A 20,323-nucleotide genomic window follows, 5' to 3' on the forward strand; every position below is an offset into this window, starting at 1 on the left:
ATCCCCGATATCGCGCGTCAAATGAGGTTTCAGCGCAGCCTGACCCCGGATTCCCCTGTGCGTCATCTGGACGCACAGCAGGGAAACCAGGCCTCACAGCGCGCTAAGACCTCGTCTAGCAAGGCCCTAAATCACCTCCCCTTTTATGTGGCTTTTCATTAACTATCAAAACTAAACATTTTTCTGGTTTTAAGATGCTCCATACATGTCACAGCAGATCTGAGGACTGTTTTCCATGCTAGAATTATTGCTACAACACAGAGTCCACATCATGATTGCATTTACTATGTATTCGATGCCTAAATTAACTAGACACTGTATAATCGGTACTCCAAACAAAGGCAGGTGACGCTATACAACTGTAAATCATATATGTTTTATTCATTTATTTTGAGATTTATATCCTGTCTTTCTGCTTCAGGACAGAGTAATCAACACATCTAACCTGAGAGATTAAAACAAAATCATAAAAATAAAACAATTTCTTAAATTGCAACGAGAATCCTGTCAAATCAAGGAAATCTTCAAAAAGTGACAGGTAACCATGAGAGAGGAGTGAGTTGGATCTCCTGGAGCACGGAATTGCACATGCTGGATGACAAAACTGAAAAAACCCTGATTCCTGATCCTGATTTGAGGGTAAATATGATTTTAGCAAGCATAGTTTGCCACATTCAGCCACAATAGCAAATCATAGTTTACCACTACTCAGGCCAGGAAGCTTCTAATCTCCTCCCTGCACATGTGGGGGAAGGGGATAAGGGAGTGCATGTGCACATGCTCATAACAGTAAATTATGGCTTACTGTTATATCTAAATATAGCCATGATGTCTAGTTACCCTCGCCTTCCTGTATAATTGGAGTAAATTTTGTCCAGATCCTTGTATTGTATTGTATTGTATTGTATCGTATTACACTTTTGGACTGTCCATAAGTGGAATTCTCTGGGTGGTGCACAAGTAAATTAAAAACATAACATACAGAAGAGAATACCAAGAGAAAACCCACAGTAAAGGATGAAGCTATGCAGCAACATTCAACCAAAATAGAACTAGCAGCAAAATAAACCAAGTGTCAAGATCTAAATTCCTAGGACAATGAAAAGGTCTTCACCTGGCACTGAAAGGCCCAAAATGTTAGCACTAGGTAAGTCGTTCTTAGGAAGGCATTCCACAGAAAAGGTCCACCTCATTTGGCGGGGGCACCTTGAGGAGGGGCTTTGATGATGACTTTAGGGTCCGGGTAGGCAGAAATAGGAGGTGCTCCTTCAGGTAAGCTGTCCCTGAGCCATGTACGTCTTTGAAGGTTAAAACCAGTACTTCGAATTAGGCCTGGCAGCCATTACAGATGGAAAAGTACTGGCATATTATGATTGTATCAGCCAGTCCCACTTAACAGGGTAGTTTTTCAAGGCCAGATCTACACCGTGTGTCAAATCATTATGATTCCATCATGGTAACGCTATAGCCTTGCTGCACATTTATAAATGTGGACCCCCCAGAACTGTTGTTTTTAAATGGATACTGTTATTTTTATACTGTTTTTATGTTTTTCAATTTTGTATACTTTTAATGTTTACTGTTTTTAACTTTTGTAAAATGCCCAGAGAGCTTCAGCTATGGAGCGGTATATAAATGTAACAAATAAATATAAATATAAATAAATAAATATCTTGTAGGACACACAATGTGCTCCGGGTCTTTTTTTTTTGTTTTGTTTTGTTTAAAAATGGCGGCCGTGACATCCCTCTTCACTTTCAGGACGTCACACGGCCATCTGGACGCAGGGTGACAATCCCGGAAGCTGGAAATCCCGAACCGTCTCCCCTGTGTCCCTCTAAACCCTTAGGTATAGAAAGGGCCTAAGACTATGAAAGCGGTATATGGAATGTGTAATATGCCCCAACAGTTATCAGTGCACTTCAATACTGCTATAAACTAGTAGTATAGATCTAGCCATGGGCTATGAAGTTTCTGGACCATTTTCAAAGGCAGTCCCCACATATAACACATTATAATAATCCAAATGAGAGCTCACCAGAGTGTGAATAACCTAGCTTTATGTTTGTGTATATGTTGCCTAAGGACAGAAACACAGACATAATTCTCCAGATAACAGAGATTCATTTAGAACCTAGCAAATCACCTTTGTATGCATATTTCTTGCTTTGCAATGCAGTTGAGAGAGAGATGTTAGCTGCGACTTCCTTATCTGCTCTGCAAACCAGACTAGGGAAGTGGATTAGATAATCTGACCTACTGATGTCTTAGTGGGGAGGTGGAAAAAAGAGAAGCAATTTGGGATTGTGAAACACAAATTATCAGCAAAACAACTTCCTTTTCATTTTCACTATGCCCACATCTGCAGCAGTTTTAAAATTTTGGCAACAGGGTGGTGGCTGGGCAGACAAAGTATAGCAGATTTACCAGATGTTTTTCTTCTTCTTGTTTATTTTATTATTATTACCTACAACATATATAGAATTTTAGAGTGCTTTACATACATTACCTCAGGAATCCTTACAACAACCCTGCATAATAGATTGTTAATATTGCCATATTGCAGAAGAGATAGTTGAGTTTGCCTAAAACCACATAAGAACCATGCTGTATCAGACCAAGGGTCCTGCATTCTGTTCACACAGTGGGCAACCAGCTGTCAATGGTAAACCTACAAATGAATACAACAGCACCCTGCCACCCATGTTACCCAGCAAGTGCTGTACTGGGGCATGCTAGGTCTGATACTAGATGTAGCATATAGCCATCAGAACAAATAGCCATTGATAAGCCTTCTCCTTCAGGAATTTGTCTAACCTGCTTTTAAAGCCATCCAAATTGGTGGCCAACTCCACATTTTGTGGTGGTAAATTCCACAGTTCAACTGAGTTTGTGGCAGAGGTCAGATTTAACTGAGTGTGGCAAAGATGAGATTGAACCAGAGATCTTACCGTTCTGCCTCATACGCACTATGCTACAGTAGCTACCACAAAGATCTCTCTCAAACTCCAACTGGCCAGTCATTTTGATTTTGAGCTCAAGGACCCACATTTGTGTGTGTGTGTGTGTGGCACATTATACTTTTTGAGACAGCACACAACACAAGGATGATGCAGAGTTCCAGAAGCAATGCTGCAGAGTTGCAGAACCAGGTCTACAAATAGGTCTGCCTGACCCACACACAACCTTATTAACATGACACAGGCCTGAACAACTTCAGTTGTTCAGGTAGGGACACTGCTGATCTGAAAGAACTGGGCATGTTTAGCCTTGAGAAGAAAAGACTGAGGGGAGACATGATAGCACAATTCAAGTACTTGAAAGTTTGTTACACAGAGGAGAGCCAGGACCTCTTCTCCATCATCCCAGAGTGCAGGACACAGAATGATGGGCTGAAGTTACAGGAAGCCAACTGGACATCAGGAAAAACTCCCTGATTGTTAGAGCAGTACGACAATGGAACCAATGACCTAGGGAAGTCGTGAGCACTAGAGGCATTCAAGATGCAGCTGGACAGCCATCTGTCAGGTATGCTTTAAGGTGGATTCCTGCATTGTAGGACCTGTCCAACTCAACTACTCTATGATTCTATGTATTTCTGTCCTTATAATCATCATTTCCTTTAAAAAGCATGGACCTATTGGAACTTATTATGACTACCTTAATTAATTTCAATAGGTCTGCTCTAAGTATGGCCAACACTGGAGCCAACCCATTGTTCAGAAAAAGCACTATGTCTGGAACAACTGCTTGAAAAAAGCAACCGCAAAGCCCCTAGCTAATCAGGAGGACAATATGTTTTGGTACCTTATTATATTTCATGTGAAGCAGAAAGGATTGCGTGATCAGAGGGGAAAACAGGAAGAGAAAGGAACAGGAGTATGCCAGTGTAATAACCACAATGGCCAAATAGAAGAGTAACTCGGATGTCCAAACATTTTTACAGTTTATTTTGTGGACACGTTTGCTTTCCTTCAAAGCAATGCTATCAATATAACGCAAACACAACTCCTTGCCTATATACTCCTAGGTCAGCAGCTGGTTAAGACGATTACAAAATCCAAGAAAAACTCCTAATATAGACAAGTACATTTTAGGGATTTTGTGTAATAGTGAAAAAATGCTGACTACCTTTTGAACTCTCCAAGTAATAGAATGAATGACGGCAGCCAGCTTTTTGGGTAAAACAGCACCGATAAACATATCAGGAATGGTTGTCATTCCCAGAATGTTTGTTGGAGACCATCTAAACCTTTAAAAACACACACGCTTGGCCATTGTTTTTTATAGACCACCGCCCATCATGGATGTGTTGGCAGGGAAACCAGTGAGGCTTAAGAGTTCAAACCTGTTACACACAGCCCCCTTGGAGTCCAAATTATATCAAATCCAGAATGGATTTTCCGGAGCCTTGCTACATTGAACATTATATCTAGGCTTTGTTTGGTGAGTTTGCTATCCGAAGCCACACACACAGCTGGATATCTGGGCTCTCCACATGACTCCAGTTGGATGCCAAGAACATCCTTGAAGAGGAAAATGAGCAAGCTTAAAACAAAACAACAATGGCAGTTGTGGAGTACGCCCAACTGTCTGAATATGAGGAAGTTTACATGAACTCCTGAAAGATGCATTCAGCTAAGGAATCCTCAGCTGGCAACCGCACGCCTGGTTACTTTAACTCTCAGGCCCATCACTCTCCCGGCACCAAAATGTCCATGAAGTCATTTAGCAACTGAAGAGCAGAGTCAAAAATGTGCTCGCTCCTTGAAGCCTCTATTTCCGCTAATTCCCTGGCCTCTGCTACAGATGTTGAACTACTGTGTCTGTAAAGTATTTGCAGAATCCATTAGCCTGGTTAAAGAAACTTTAGTTGAGTTTTAAATAATGAGTTTAATTAATTGAGATTGACTTTTAATCAATCAAATATGCACAAATGTGCATGTGGCTAAAATAATAATTTTGACGAAAACATTATCTGTTCTTTGTTGTTGAGTCGGATGGTGCGTCAAAAGGCAGCCCCTCACTCTCTTTGTGCATTATGTACTGAGTATTGACATTCTCTTCCATTCTCTTGGTTCATACACTACTGGTTATCTTCTCCTCGGTCCGCTGCAAGGAAGGGGTCAGGCTCCTGGCCTCCAAGTCTCTGCTGAACAGATATGCCATAGAGGGATAGGATCTCACTTTGCAGTACAACATTGGTTCTAGTGCTGCCTTAAAAGTGGAACTGTTGGGTGATCGTCTTCTCCCAGAAGACTTCGACATCGTTTCCAGGATGCTCAACGTCACACAGGATAGGATCGCACCTGCCAGCAATGTGCCCCATATGGTGATCCTGAGATCCCTGAAAGCCGTCTGCTTCAACTTCACATCAGCCATGATCACGTACCTGGCCCAGGAGGAAGGCCATGTGGTGGCTTTACCAGTTCCCCAGGACAAGAAGGGATCCTGTCCCAATGAGAATTTGACAGGGGGGTTTCACCCCACTTTCTGGACTGGGCAGCCTCTGACTCTGTCTTCCATCGGTATCCCACTGTTTTGTGGTACTCATGATTTCCACATGGTTTGAAGTAGCTCATCAACCACTGCCTTTAGCTCATCTTGATCTATGGCCTCTCCCTCTACTTTTAAACATACCAGGGGCATGTTTATTGGTACATGTTCATTCTTCTCCAGTATCAATTACCAGCTCTGCCACTTCTATCTTAAAGTCCATTTGAATGATGCTTTCATGGGCTGATTACACTTCCAACACTTGCTATTAGCAGCATGATATATCTTATTCAATCCCTGCAAAGCCAAATATGAAGCCGAGGCCACAAGACTTTGTATAAAGACCTTTTGCCTTATGTCATCACTTGACATAGTGTTTTTTCTCCATTTGGATCATCGTTGATGTCACAGTATGTAGTAAATCTGAGAACTTTTACATAATTTAGAAGTTGCATAGTTAATTGCTTTTAAATCCTATTAAATTATATCATTAATTGTGATATAATTTCTCAGCTAGAAAAACAAAACCACTGAAGTTGTTTATTTCCATGAGAGACTCAGACAATTCCTTTCTTTCATCACAGCTTTGTATCTTAGAATAGTATTTTTGTGAACCGCCCAGAGAGCTTCGGCTATTGGGCGGTATAAACATGTAATAAATAAATAAATAAATAAATAGTATAACAGATTGATTTGGAGGTATTAATTAACAATAATATACAAAGTGGAATTATACAAAAGGCCCCTTAAAGGCGGCCTAAAAATAATTTTAAATAACAATAAATAAATGAATGAATAAATAAAGGACATTAACAATGATACAGCTGGACTTAACTTGTTTTAAAACTTGTCCTAAACCTCCAAAATTGCCCACTATAAAACATCTGGGTTCAATTTTGGGTAAAACGCCTTCATAATACCACAGAAGCACCACAAACAATACCTTAATAAAACTTCTGCTTTTCTACAGCCTGGTTTCCCAGGCTCCCCATTTAGGCAAAAAGTTATAGATTTTAAATGGATAACATTCAAACAATTAATGGATGATAAACAAAGTATGATGATAATATGGATGAACCTCATTTGCCATTTTAATATTGATTCTCCCAATTTGGAGAGATCCTTTCAGAGATCTTCACTGTCCTCTTTTTGGCTTTAAACACCACAAATGCTTTGCATTCGAATGGGAATCATTGGATATCTTGTGGAAGAACTCTTATGGAATCTTAAAAGGTTGTCACACAGAGGAGGGCCAGGATCTCTTCTCGATCCTCCCAGAGTGCAGGACACGGAATAACGGGCTCAAGTTAAAAGAAGCCAGATTCCGGCTGGACATCAGGAAAAACTTCCTGACTGTTAGAGCAGTGCGACGGTGGAATCAGCTACCTAGGGAGGTTGTGGGCTCTCCCACACTAGAGGCATTCAAGAGGCAGCTGGACAACCATCTGTCAGGGATGCTTTAGGGTGGATTCCTGCATTGAGCAGGGGGTTGGACTCAATGGCCTTGTAGGCCCCTTCCAACTCTGCTATTCTATGATTCTATGATCAGGTGCATTTATAAATAATAATTTAACAAAATCACTCCCTTTTTAAAATCCCTAGTGCAGTTTTTAAAACCTTGTAGTCCTATCATCTATACATTTTACACATCACTTTGGAACAGAGGGGGGGGAGTCTGTATGAAATATAAAAGATTTATGTTGTGTCATAAAAAGAAATGTGTTATCTGCCACCCTATCATGCAAGCCAATCCTATGTAGAATCATAGAATAGTAGAGTTGAAAGGGCCCTATAGGCCATTAAGTCCAATCCTCTGCTCAATGCAGGAATCCACCTTAAAGCACACCTGACAGACGGCTGTCCAGCTGCCTCTTGAAGGCCTCTAGTGTGGGAGAACCCACGACCTCCCTAGGTCATTGGTTCCACTGTCGTACTGCTGTATCAGTCAGGTAGTTTTTCCTGATGTCTAACCGGAATCTGGCTTCCTGTAATTTAAGCCATTATTCCATGACCTGCACTCTGGGATGATGGAGAAGAGATCCTGGCCCTCCTCTGTGTGACAACCTTTCAAGTATTTGAAGAGTGCTGTCATGTCTCCCCTCTTGGAAGTAAGCACAGAGGGGAAAGTGTAGGACTGCAGAATCAGAATGAAACCCATCATTCCACATGCCACCATACCTCCCATCCTTCAATGTGCGACTGCAGCTGTTCAAGGGCTTCCAACTTCTCCATCTGCCTCTTGGTCTCATTGATATTGATACACACTGCTTTCATTGCCTGCAAGGCATACTGGACTGCTTGGTAATCTGGGTGTTTAGCAGGAGTTCTCTTGGCGAGTTCCTAGAAGAAAATGGCAAGGAAGGAGAAAAAGAAATGAACATTGGGAACAATAGGATAATCCCAGCTGCTATTATGGATGATGGGGAACGCAATTAGCAGGAACATTGGGGAACCTGCCAAAGTAAAGCTGCATGTAGATGTTTCAAAACAAGGATGTATGGGGAGCATCCAACACAGCCTGTGTGCCTCCACTGATTATGCTGTGTCACAAGGACCCAATGCTGGCACAACAGGGACCTAGGGCTTCCAAGAACAAACCTGGAAATGAGCTGACATGTTCCTCTGAAGTTCCTCTGAACACACAACTCCTTTATGAAGCACTAATTTCCCACTGCAACAGCAGTGGGTGCCACTGGTACACAGGCAGATTAAGGCACTGCCCATTAAGTTTATTAACTTCAGGGTACTCTCCAACTTGAAAACCTCTTTCATTCTGGACATTCTTCCTTTACGGCCAACTCATCAATTCGTTAGCCCCTTTTCTTAGCTCTTAGCATTCATCCAGACTTCATATGTTCCATTCACTCTCCAGATTGCCCTCAAACAAAAGCAGTCTCATCCAATGGAGGCTGGTGGCTCTGATTTCAGTGAGGCTGTAACTCCATTCCGAATTTCAGTCAGAACCAGCCAGAACTCTAAAGAGGCTACCTAAGGTGTTGAGCCCTATCCCCAAATGGGTTCAGTACCTTGTATAGCTCCTTTAGAGTTCTGAATTTGTAACACATGAATGAGGTTGGTAACTGGTCATTTTAACCAACCCTTGGCAGGATAAACTGTTCAAGGAGAAAGTTATTGCTGATAATTGCATTGGACAGGAATGAAGATGGCTGAAAATGGGCCTTAACTCATAGTTGGATCTCATTTGGCCGCCATTATTTCAAGTGGCAGTGAGTTCCAGGGGCATGATGATAATTAAGGGGAGACCATCAACTGTAAAAATGAATTTACAAGACACAGCAAGATGTGTGATTCACACCAGAGCAGAGAGCATTGCTTGGTTTGCTGGAAATGACATATGGAAAGATTTTGGAAACTGATGGTAAGCAACAGTGACATGAGTTTGGCAAGTAACACAGTCTGTGTCAACTTACAATTAAATCATCTTTTTTTCAGACCAATCATATTTCATAGCCAGCCACATTTGGATAAAAAAGCTGTTCAATAAAACCTTACTAAACTTGTTCGTTTCTTCCTGGTACATAATAGGGTGTTTAAAATTTGACAATTTTAGCCTGTCTGGAATGTTTCACATTCTTCCAATACTCCTTATTTTCTTTTTTATATTTAGCTTTGATAGCTTTTAGCTCTGTGACTTAGTGGCAAAACCTCTGCACAGCTGCTTCACTCCACATTTCCAGAGAGGAAGTCAAAACAGAGTGACTTTAAATGCAACCAAGATACTGGCTTTGTAGAGTTAGTAATTGATAGAGCCATAATCAGACCAGTGCATTTTCTGAGCTTAAAAAAATATCATACATCTGATGAAAGCTTATGCCAAAATAAATTTGTTAGTCTTTAAGAGGCTGAAAAAAATCTTTGTTGATTTGCAGCCTCTTGAAATGGATTTAGGTTCTGTGGTTAGGGTTGTTTTGTTTGTGGGAGGTAGTCTGGCATGTTATCTTATTTTACTGTGTAATAAATAATATTGGTTTTATCGTGTTTATGATTTATGCATTAGGGAAAGTGGTTTATAGATATCAGAATACATAGGTTAAAATCCAACATAAATCCTACTAGCTATACTAGAGTGACCAGATACACAGGAGGGCAGAGCTCCTGCAGCTTTAACTGTTATAATGAAGACGGAATTTCACCAGGTGATGCATGTATACAAATGACATCTGCTGAAATTCCCTTTTCTGTAAAACTCTTAAAGGTACAGGAGCCCTGTCCTCCCTTTTCACCCTACAACTGAACCACCTTTCTTATATATGCAAAAGAGTTAACAAAAATCTGCCCGGACCAAAGGAGCCCCTCAGCCTAGAGGATCAGTGCTTACGTGTGGGTTTTAAATGCAGCCAAATTCTGCTAGCACTTTAAAAAAAAATTAGCAACAGATTGAGAGGCCACGCAGGGTGAAAATGAGCTGGGACTGCCAAAACACGGAAAAGGTATCACAATCCATCAACAGAACAGATGCGTCACACTTGGCATGTGACTGTCCTGCTGCCTTAACAGCATATATTACGTATTTTGTTTGGCCTGAGTCAGCATGCTCAGCTATCCATTCTATACTGGGCTCTTCCACTTTACTGCTGTGTGACCTGATATTCCTGACATACTGCACTAACCCAGAAGTGCCCGTATACCCAGTTGCGCAAGCCGCCATACAGCATTCCAACAAAACATACTACCACTCGAGCTTCTAATTAAATTCTTCCACTTATGCTTAAAATAGGAAAATTAAAAGCCTGAAGACCTCTTTTGCCCCCATCACTGTAGGCAGATTATACCCTTTCATAATGAAAAGAAATCATCCTTTAAAAACCAAGGGCTGTGATCTGCTGTTTCTCAAGTCCAGGCCAGTGTAATACAAACCAAAGCCTGAAGGCTGCCTAAACTTATAGCTGGAGCTCAAACCCCATGGGCCATGGTCCAGCTCCTTGGGAATTGGTTCCATCTCACATCAAACATAAGAAAAGCTGTTCTGGACAGAGCAAAGACCTATCTAATCCAGCATTCCATTCACACAGTGACCAAACAGTTTCCAGTGTGAAAGCCACAAGTAGGACATGAGTTACAATCATGCTCCCCAGCAATACAGGCATACTGCTTCTGATACTGGAGGTAGCATATAGCCATCAAATATTTTCTAGTAAATCATTATTACCATATTTGTAGAAGAAGCTTCTACAAATAAAAGTGACAGTTGTAATAATGATAATGACGTTGTGTCCAATGTAAGTCAAACGTAAGTCCCATTCATTTCAGCAGGTCTGCTCTAAGTAAGCCTAACAATGGAAACAACAAAATAATAAATAATAATAATTTTGATACAAGCACAGATACCTGGCTCATTGAACAAAAGAATTGCCATGCTGGATCAGATCAAGTGACCATCTGGTCCAGCATTCTGTACACAGTGGCCAACCAGCTGCCCACGGGAAACCCACAAGCAGGACATGAGAGCAACAGCACTCTTCAGCCCATGTTCCCCAGCAACTGATATACATAGGCCTTAGCTAGACCTAAGGTTTATCCCGGGATCGTCCCAGGGTCATCCCTGCCTGCTCCCGGGATATCGTGTGTGTCATTTACATGAACAGGGATGACCCCGGGATAAACCTTAGGTTTAGCTAAGGCCATAGTCTTATTGCCTCTGACACTGAAGGTAGCATATAACCATCAGGACTAGTAGCCACTGACAGCCTTCTCCAGGAAGGTGTCCAACCCCTTTATAAGATGATGATGATGATGATGATGATGATGTTGATGATGATGATTATATTTATTTGTATCCCGCCTTTTGCCCAATGCTGGGCCTCAAGGCGGCCTTACAAAGTTTAAAACATACATTGGGGGGGACGACATAGTTTAAAATACACAACAAAATTATAAAACATTAACATAGATGGAGGGCCAGATTATTCTCCAAAGGCCTGCTGGAACAAAAAAGTTTTAGCCTGCTTCCGAAAGCCATCAAGGAAGGAGCCAGCCTAGCTTCCCCGGGAAGAGAGTTCTAGAGCACTGGAACAGCCACCGAGAAGGCCCTCTCCCATGTTCTTACCAAGCGTGCCTGTGAAGATGGTGGGACAGAAAGAAGGGCTTCTCCAGAAGATCTCAAAGCACAGGCAGGCTCATAAGGGAGAACACATTCTTTCAAATAACCTGGACCTGAGCCATATAGAGCTGTATAGGGCTATCAAAATTGGTGGCCATCACTACATCTTGTAGTAATGAATTTCAGAGTTTAACTATGCACTGTGTGAAGATATACTTTCTTTTATCTGTCCTGAATCTCTGACCAATCAGAATGACCCCCAGGTTCTAGTATTATGAAAGAGGGAGAAAAATGTCTCCGTATCCACATTCTTCACACCAAGCATAATTTTGTATAACCCTAGCCATAGCTCCCAACACTTGCCAGTTTCAGATTTGTAACCTTTCCTCATAGGGGAGTTCCTCCAACCCCTTGATTATTTTACTTGCCTTTTTCTGTACTTTTCCCAACTGTTTCTTAAGTTTTTAGAAGATTTATAGCTTGCTTTTCAATAGAGTTCTCAAAGTAGATCACAGAATTTACAAAATGCAATGTATCCACCAAGAAAGCTGAAATAAAACTTGAAGCAAAACAAAACACACACACACACACAAGTCCTGCCAAAGTCGCCGTCAATGCCTGATGTGCCTTAGCACCGGGCAGTTGGTGGAAATGGTCCTGAGCTAGAGTGGCCAGCTGTCCTACTTTACAGAGGACAGTCCTCCATTTGAAAAGCTGTCAGAGGACAGTCCCCTGGGCTGAAAACAACAGCATGAAATTTAATAGGGATAAATGCCAAGTTGTAACACCTAGGAAAAAGAAACCAAATGCACAGTTACAAGATGGGGGGCACTTCGCTCAGCAATACTACGAACAAGAAGGATCTTGGAATTGTTATAGATCATAAGCTGATATAAGCCAACAGTGTGATGTGGCTGCAAAAAAAGAAAATGATATTTTGGGATGCATTAATAGAAGTATAGCTTCCAAATCGTGCAAAGTACTGGTTCCCCTCTGCTTATGCCTCATCATGAGTATTGTGCGCAGTTCTGGGCACCACACTTCAAGAAGGATGCAGGCAAGCTGGAGAGTGTTCAGAGGAGGGCAATGAGGATGATCAGGGGTTTGGAAACAAAGCCCTATGAAGAGAGACTGAAAGAACTAGGAATGTTTAGCCTCGAGAAAAGAAAATTGAGGGGAGACATGATAGCACTCTTCAAATACTTGAAAGGTTGTCACACAGAGGAGGGCCAGGATCTCTTCTCGAACATCCCAGAGTTCAGGACATGGAATAATGGGCTCAAGTTACAGGGAATCAGATTCTGGCTGGACATCAGGAAAAACTTCCTGACTGTTAGAGCAGTACAACAATGCAACCAATTCCCTAGGGAGGTCGTCGGCTCTCCTACACTAGAGGCATTCATGCTGGACAGCCATCTGTCAGGGATGCTTTAAGGTGGATTCCTGTATTGAGCAGAGGGTTGGCCTTGATGGCCTTATAGGGCCCTTCCAACTCTACTGTTCTATGATTCTATGATTTGAAGGCACCCTCTGACTGAAGGCTGTCCAGCCCAAATCTGGTTTAAAGGTACAGAAACATAAAAAGGGAGACCAGCAGCCTTGAACTTGCCCATCCATTTAGCACTTGGACCACAGACTCACACAGTTCACCTGGTCAGGCTTTCCCACTATAATATTGTATTTCTCTTTAAATTTTAGTTATTATTTCTAAGAGTGCATCTATACATATACCTCAGCATAAGCAAATGTTGGGCAAAATGTTGGTAGCTTCTTTTATGCTCTTTTGGGGGGCAATGTGTGACCACCCTACCCTGTGGCGAGAGAGAAAAAAGCCACTTAGAGCAGGAGCCTGGTATTGCCTTCTGTTTCACAAGCCTTCTCTCTATTGGAATCCTTCCCATGGGGCAGTTGGGGTTAGTTAGATAGCCCTATGGCAGAGGAGGAAACAGGCCAGCTTGTTCTATTGAAGAAGGTGGTTTTGTAAAGAGGTATCCACTTAGTCATACTTAGAGTAAACCCATAAAAATCATGACTACCTTTCGTTGCTCAAAGTATGACTAACTCTGGACCTAACTCAATATACATATCTAGGATGAAATACACTTGACCTGCAGCATCCCACGAGAAATAATTCGTAAGCAACAAGCTTACATGGCATTCAGTACAAGGCAGTTCTGCTAGACAAGAGAGGCCTTTTTTTGGCCCTGTCAGGAAAAAAAGCAAAGTGCAAAGGGACTGGCCAACATGATGGAAAGAACAAAGCAATTCTGTAAAAGAAAAGGTTTTAAAACCAAACCCAGCATTTCCTAGAAGAAAGGATGTTGTTCTACTGAAACTTGCCTTGTTTTCGCTCACCGCCCTGCGGTCTCTTCATTGTTTTTCCCCGCACTAGGGCTGAACATCTTCATTTGTATACTTACACAGGGGGCAGAGCACATACTTTTGCTGCAAAAAATGACAAACTATCCACATAAAAGTATTCCCTTGCTTCTTCCTCCTCCTCCTCGCATTGAGGAACACTCCCGCAGGGGAGCATGCCGTATATTTTACACAACAGAATGTTTACTCTGCTCATTACTTTGTGTGATAAAACACGGCCTGCTCTTGCAGAACAACATTATTGAAAAATTTAGGTCTGAGAGAGAGAGAGAGAGAGAGAGAGATTGCTCCAATCAATCCATTTCCCTGTCCTCATGAGTGCAATAGGATTTTAAACAGCAAATTTAACTAGTCCAGAAACAGAATGAAGACACTGGCAATAAAACTAAGCAGGGCTTAACCAAACAAATCCGCTGTCAGAGTTTATGTCAGGAGGGGCCAGAGCTTAGTGGTAAAGCACACTAGGGATGGCCCAAAACATTTTGCTGCTGGAGGCAAAGAACAAGATGGCACTCCTCCCATTCCATGTACAAAAAAGCAACTGGACATGCAACTGAATCGGTCTTCAACACTGATGACGGGACGGTGTTCTCCTCAACACCTGAAGGCAGCAGCTAAGGTAGAGGAGGCAGAGGAGGCTACGTGATGCACAGCTCCCTTCTCCAACACCTTGCTGCCGCCTCCCAGCTCTTGCTGCTTAAGGCAAATTGCTTCACTCTACCTAATGGTAGAGCCAGCCCTGAAGCACAAGCTTTGCATGCACAAGATTCCAGGTTCAGTCCCTGGCACTGCCAGTTCAAAGGATTTCAGGGAGCAAAACTGAGAAAGACCAAGGCCCTGGAGAGCCATAACCAAGCAGAGAAGGCAACACTGGGCTAGAGAGACCAATGCTTTGACTTGGTATAAAATAGTTTCCTATGTTCACTGACAGAGACCCCACTGATGGCTGTTTCCTATGTTTGTGAGTATGATGCATCTCAGCCATACCCAACCTGGTGCCCCCCAGCTATGTTGGGATACAACTCCCAACATGATTGGGGGATGCTGGGAGTTGTAGTATAGCACATCTGGGGGTACTTGGTTGGAGAAGGCTACTGTATTATATGTGGTTAAAATATAACATGCGATTCTTGAGAGCAGTTACGTACTTGATATCGGTACATTGTATTAGAAGCTCCTGACTGGTCAGGTTTCCTTTCAGTGTACCGGGAAATGTTTTCTGTTAGTATTGTGTGAAATGGTCCTTCACTGGCTTTTCATACCTCCCCACTTTCAGAATGCATCATCAGCATAATAAAGAGCCTACCTCACAAGGATATCTTGAGCACTGATAACATATGGGGGTATATAAGGAACTTTGCACAAGGTTGGGAACAATCTTAAACAGCACAGGATCAACATCTGAACCATTAGCTATAGTGACAGCAGCTGTTGCTCCATCTGCCATTGCAATGACACGAAATCCCCTGATGTGCCAAAAGGGGAAAATGGTGTTGAGGCTGAAGTCCCTGGACTGGCCCAAAAAGAGCAGAAGGGCCAAGCTGATTTTCCAGCATTGCAGTTCATGTGGAGAGCCCCCTCAGATGTTGTTGTTGTTATTTATATCCTGCCTTTTTCCCAATAATGGGGCTTAAGGCAGCTTTACAAATTAAAACATGTACAGTTAAAAACAGATAGAGATGTACAAAAATTAAAAATATAACTAAACATGGTACAATATTAAAATATTTAAAATGTTTAAAAACATTTAAAATATGAATTAGTTTTTAAAAATCCAATATATAAACAACACATCAACAGAGGTCCAAACTACTCCCCAAAGGCCTGCCGAAACAAAAAAGTTTTAGCCTGCCTCCAAAAGCACACCAGGGAAGGAGCCAGTCTAGCTTCCAGAGCCCCAGGGCAGCCACCAAGAAGGCCCTCTCCTGCGTTCCCACCAGGCGTGACTGGGATGGTGGTGGTGGGACTGAGAGAAGGGCCTCCCCTGAAGATCTCAGAGGACAGACAGGCTCATAAGAAAGAATGGAGTCTTTCAGTTAATCTGGACAGGGCTTTATAGGTCATGATCAGCACTTTGAATTGTGCCCGGAATCAGACTGGAAGCCAGTAGAGCTATTTTAACAGAGAAGTTGAATGCTCCCTGTTGCCAGCTCCGGTCAACGATCTGACTGCAGCTCTTTGAACCAGCTAAAGTTTCTGAACACTCTTCAAAGGCAGCCCTATGTAGAGCATGTTACAGTAATCCAAATGGGATGTAATTAAGGCATGTGTCACCATGGCTAGGTCAGACATCTCTAGGAATGGGCACAGCTGGTGCACTAGCTTTAACTGTGGAAATGCACTCCTGGCCACCGCCGAAACCTGGGCATCCAGGCTCAGGGCTGAATTCAGGAGTACACCCAAGCTGTGAACCTGTGTCTTCATGGGGAGTGTAACCCCATCCAGCACAAGCTGAAACCCTATTCCCCGATCTGCCTTTCAACTGACCAGGAGCACCTCCGACTTGTCTGGATTAAGCTTCAATTTGTTTGACCTCATCCAGTCCATTATTGCCGGCAGACTGATTAGCACTGAAACAGCTTCCTTGGAATCAGGTGGAAAGGAGAAGTAGAGTTGGGTGTCATCAACATACTGGTGGCACCACACCCCAAAACTCCGGACAACCTCCCAACGGTTTCATGTATATGTTAAATAGCAAAACGGAACTCTGAGGGACTCCACAGGCCAACGTCAAGTAGTCAAACAGAAGTCCCCCTGCACCACCTTCTGGGTCTGTGCCTCCAGGAAGGAATGGAGCCACTGTAAAATAGTGCCTTCAAGTCCCATACCAGCAAGGTGACCCAGAAGAATACCATTGTTGATGGTATCGAACGCCGCTGTTGTTGTATTGAGAGGTCCAGCAGAACCAACAGGGACACACTTCCCCTGTCCAGTTCCTGGTGTAGGTCATCCACCAAGGTGACCAAAGCTGTTTCTGTCCCATAACCAGGTCTGAAGCCAGATTGAAATGGATCTAGATAATCTGTCTCATCCAGGAATCCCTGAAGTTGGGAGGCCACCACGCGCTCCAATACCTTGCCCAGAAATGGGATATTGGAGACTGCGGTAATTGTCTAATACATTGGGGTTCAAGGAGGCCTTTTTCAACATAGGTCATACTACCGCCTCCTTTAGGCAGAGTGGAACCCTGCCTTGGCGGACAGAGGCCCTCCTCTTCTCAAAGTCACCCTCCACACATAAAAAGCAACAAAAGTGATGACTGAGGGGAACGGGGCTAGCAATTCCCCTTCCTTGTAAATTGATTGTCCTTGGATGTTGAACACCTGAAGAGGGCATTAGGAATCTCAATCAATCTATCCAGGACCAGCCCAAGACATTTTGCTACCTGAGGCAAAGGACAAGATAGCATCCTCTCCCATTCTGTGTACAGAAGCTGATTGGACAGATAGTTGAATCTTTTATTTATTTATTTATTTATTACATTTCTATACCGTTCAATAGCTGAAGCTCTCTGGGTGGTTCACAAAAGTTAAACCCATCAAATATGAATCAAAGTATAAAACAAACAACAGTATAAAAACACAATATAAAGTAAAGTATAAAAGCACAACCAGGGTAAAACCAAGCAACAAATCCTCCATTGCATCTGAAGACAGCAGGCTAGCTTAGGGGGCACAGGGCAGGCCGCATGACCCAGAGCTCTCTCCTCTAATGCTTTGCTGCTGCCTTCTACCACCCGCCGCCTGAGGCAGCCGCCTCACTCTGCCGAATGGTAGGGCTGGTCCTCTATCTATCTACACACACGCACAGACACACATATACACAGAGATCCTATGTTCAATATAAAGAAGGTGCCTTATAAAAGATCAGACATTTTGCCCATCAAGTCTAGTTCTGTCTACTCTTGACTGGCAGCATCTGAGCCAGAAGAAATCCTTCCAACTACTTGCTTCTGGATCCTTTTTGTTAACTGGACATGCTAGGGAGTGAACCTGGGACCTTCTTCGTGCAAAGCATGTGCTGCTCTCCCACTGAGCTATGGTCCTTCTCCCGCTTTTATAGAACGAAAAAGCCAGTGGGTGAAAACTGATTTTTAAGAATTAAAAACAGGCAGTTTTCCATTTTTCCTGCAGGGCTCTGAGCTCATATACAACCTTCGCTGTAAATCTAGAGTTGGGAAGGCTCTATTTTAGCACCTTCACCTCAGGTAATTAGCGGTATCCCAGTTTTTAAACAATCCCTAGGGAGAAGAAAAGGCACCTTGTCAGATTTTCATCACCCTTCTTATCTGTACTGCTTTCCATTTCAAATTTCTGACACCTACCATCATTAAGGCTCCCAAGCGCCCTGCTGTTTTGCATTACCTTTCAAGTGGATTTGGAGCCTGGCAGCTGAGCTTCTGCCTCCAGGTTATCCTTTCTTAGGAGCACAGGAATCTCCCAAGCAAGGATGCAGCCTATAATTATCATATGTACTTTCAAGTGGTTCATATAGCTGCGAGGCATGGAAGGCAAAATAATACAGACTTGAACTGTGGCCAGAGACCTCCAAAATCTTGGATGAAAAGTAAATAAATAAATAATCACAGAACACATCTATAATCCCTACACCATGCAGCCATCAATCAGGTGACTCCGAGGATGTGTTACTATGACCTACATATGCCTATGATGAAGTGGGGGGAGGCAAAAGAGCACAGGGAAGCATAGCTAATCCTCACCCTAAGGATGTGATTAACACATGATCTCCACACTACTACTACCCACCCCCTGAGTCCTCTTTTTCCTCACAGAAGTTGCTCTTTCTAAGAGCAGACAGTTATTTTGGTGCCCAGGGTTGACTCACACAACAGCTGCCTCACCCACTGAACTGTACAGCATCCGCTGTGCATTAGCAGTGTCCTAAAGACCAGGGCTGAATTAATGCCATTATGCTTAGAAAACTACTGATATATGTTGGCTCCAGTCAAATGGGAAGGCACTGTGATACCATCACGCTCTTGGGAGATTCCCAGCCTATTGTCCTTGCTTATACTGAGCTCTCGTAACCTTTCTTGCCACTCAAAAGCATGATGCATGTCTTAAGCACTAGTCCAAACATTATAATACCATGGGGGACTGTGGCAAATTTCCCACTCCATCTCCCAAATCCTACCTTCTATTTAGTCAGGGCAATAAAGGAGTGTGTTCACCCACCCACGAGCCACGTCAATGATGTTCACCAGCAGGGGCAGGGAAACTCCTTGTGCGATGGCCCCAATTCATCACAGAGTATATGCGGTGAGGATAAGACTAGAAATCCCAATCCTTGTGGTAGGTCTAGCCACATAGTGTCCAGCTGGACAGATTTTGTGAAAGGAGAAGTAGGTTTTCATTCAGTTCGGCATATGGGGATTAATAATGACCTTGGTAATTTCTTATAAAGACGGAGATGGGCTGGGAGCGATGGAGAGACGGAAGATAAAAAGAAAAAAGAAATAGGACGTAAACATGTATATCGTTTCCTTTACAACTTTGCAACCCTTAGTCTCCCATTTTTTGCAAGGTACTTCTGCTTCTTCTCAGTCCTTTCTGTTTTGCTTTCTCGTTTTCCCTTCTGCCCTCCTTTCCTTTCCTCTCCTTTTCTTTCCTGTCTCTGACTGGGTTCAGACAACACACTAACCAATGTTGGTTTAAATAGTCAATGGTTGGTTATTTGGCCAAAATAACCAATGCAAATAACCAATGATGATCAGAGTTGGCTATTTGAACCAACATTAGTTATCGTGTTGTGTGGAGCACAGCATTGGCTATTTCCTCAGCTACCATTGGTTATTTCCTCCGCCACAGAGTCACAAGGCAAGAGAGGTCAAAGTGGTGGCTGCTGCTCTAGTCCAGCTGGCAGGATAAATTTTCGGCAGCAACGGCTGATGGAATACTAGCAAGAGGACTGAGTGGGTAGAGAGGGTGCAGGATGAGTGGGTCAACTCAGCATGGACTAATAGTCAACTCAACACTGATCCTTATCCACACCATGGATTATTATTATGTTGTGTGAGGAGTACCCCTAGATAAACAACTGTCAAGTTGATTATAACCCCACCATTAACTATTGTGTTGTCTGAACACAGCCTCTGTCTTTCTAGATTCATTCTCATATTCCCATCCCTCTTTCCTGATCTTTGCCATGTATGCCATCTGACCTGGAAGTCCTTTTCTCTAAACTTCATAAACTGGAGATTAGGGAGAAGCCTGGCTACAATGACTCATCAATATGGCAACACATCACCCAAAAAGAAGGGGAAAGAGGATACCAATATGCATAAAATTTGCATGTGCTAATTTGTATGCATAGATGCAAATTTAGAAATAATTACTGTAATTTAAAAAGAAATAGAATGCTTCTCAC

General features: G+C 42.7%; 1 protein-coding gene and 1 pseudogene across 2 annotated transcripts in view; one reads left to right on the forward strand and one right to left on the reverse strand.

Moving 5' to 3' along the window:
• The window catches only part of PREX1 (phosphatidylinositol-3,4,5-trisphosphate dependent Rac exchange factor 1), a 259,443-nt gene that overhangs the window by 118,211 nt on the left and 120,909 nt on the right, over positions 1-20,323 (reverse strand). For both annotated transcript variants that reach the window (XM_063145951.1, XM_063145959.1), the window contains one exon: positions 7,675-7,836. In XM_063145951.1, coding sequence (XP_063002021.1) covers positions 7,675-7,836 — 162 coding nt within the window. The remainder of the gene's footprint in view (positions 1-7,674; positions 7,837-20,323) is intronic.
• On the forward strand, positions 1,099-5,572 carry LOC134413373 (translocon-associated protein subunit beta-like; annotated as a pseudogene).

Source organism: Elgaria multicarinata, chromosome 1, assembly GCF_023053635.1.
Source record: "Elgaria multicarinata webbii isolate HBS135686 ecotype San Diego chromosome 1, rElgMul1.1.pri, whole genome shotgun sequence".
In the NCBI taxonomy this organism is placed as follows: Eukaryota; Metazoa; Chordata; class Lepidosauria; order Squamata; family Anguidae; genus Elgaria; species Elgaria multicarinata.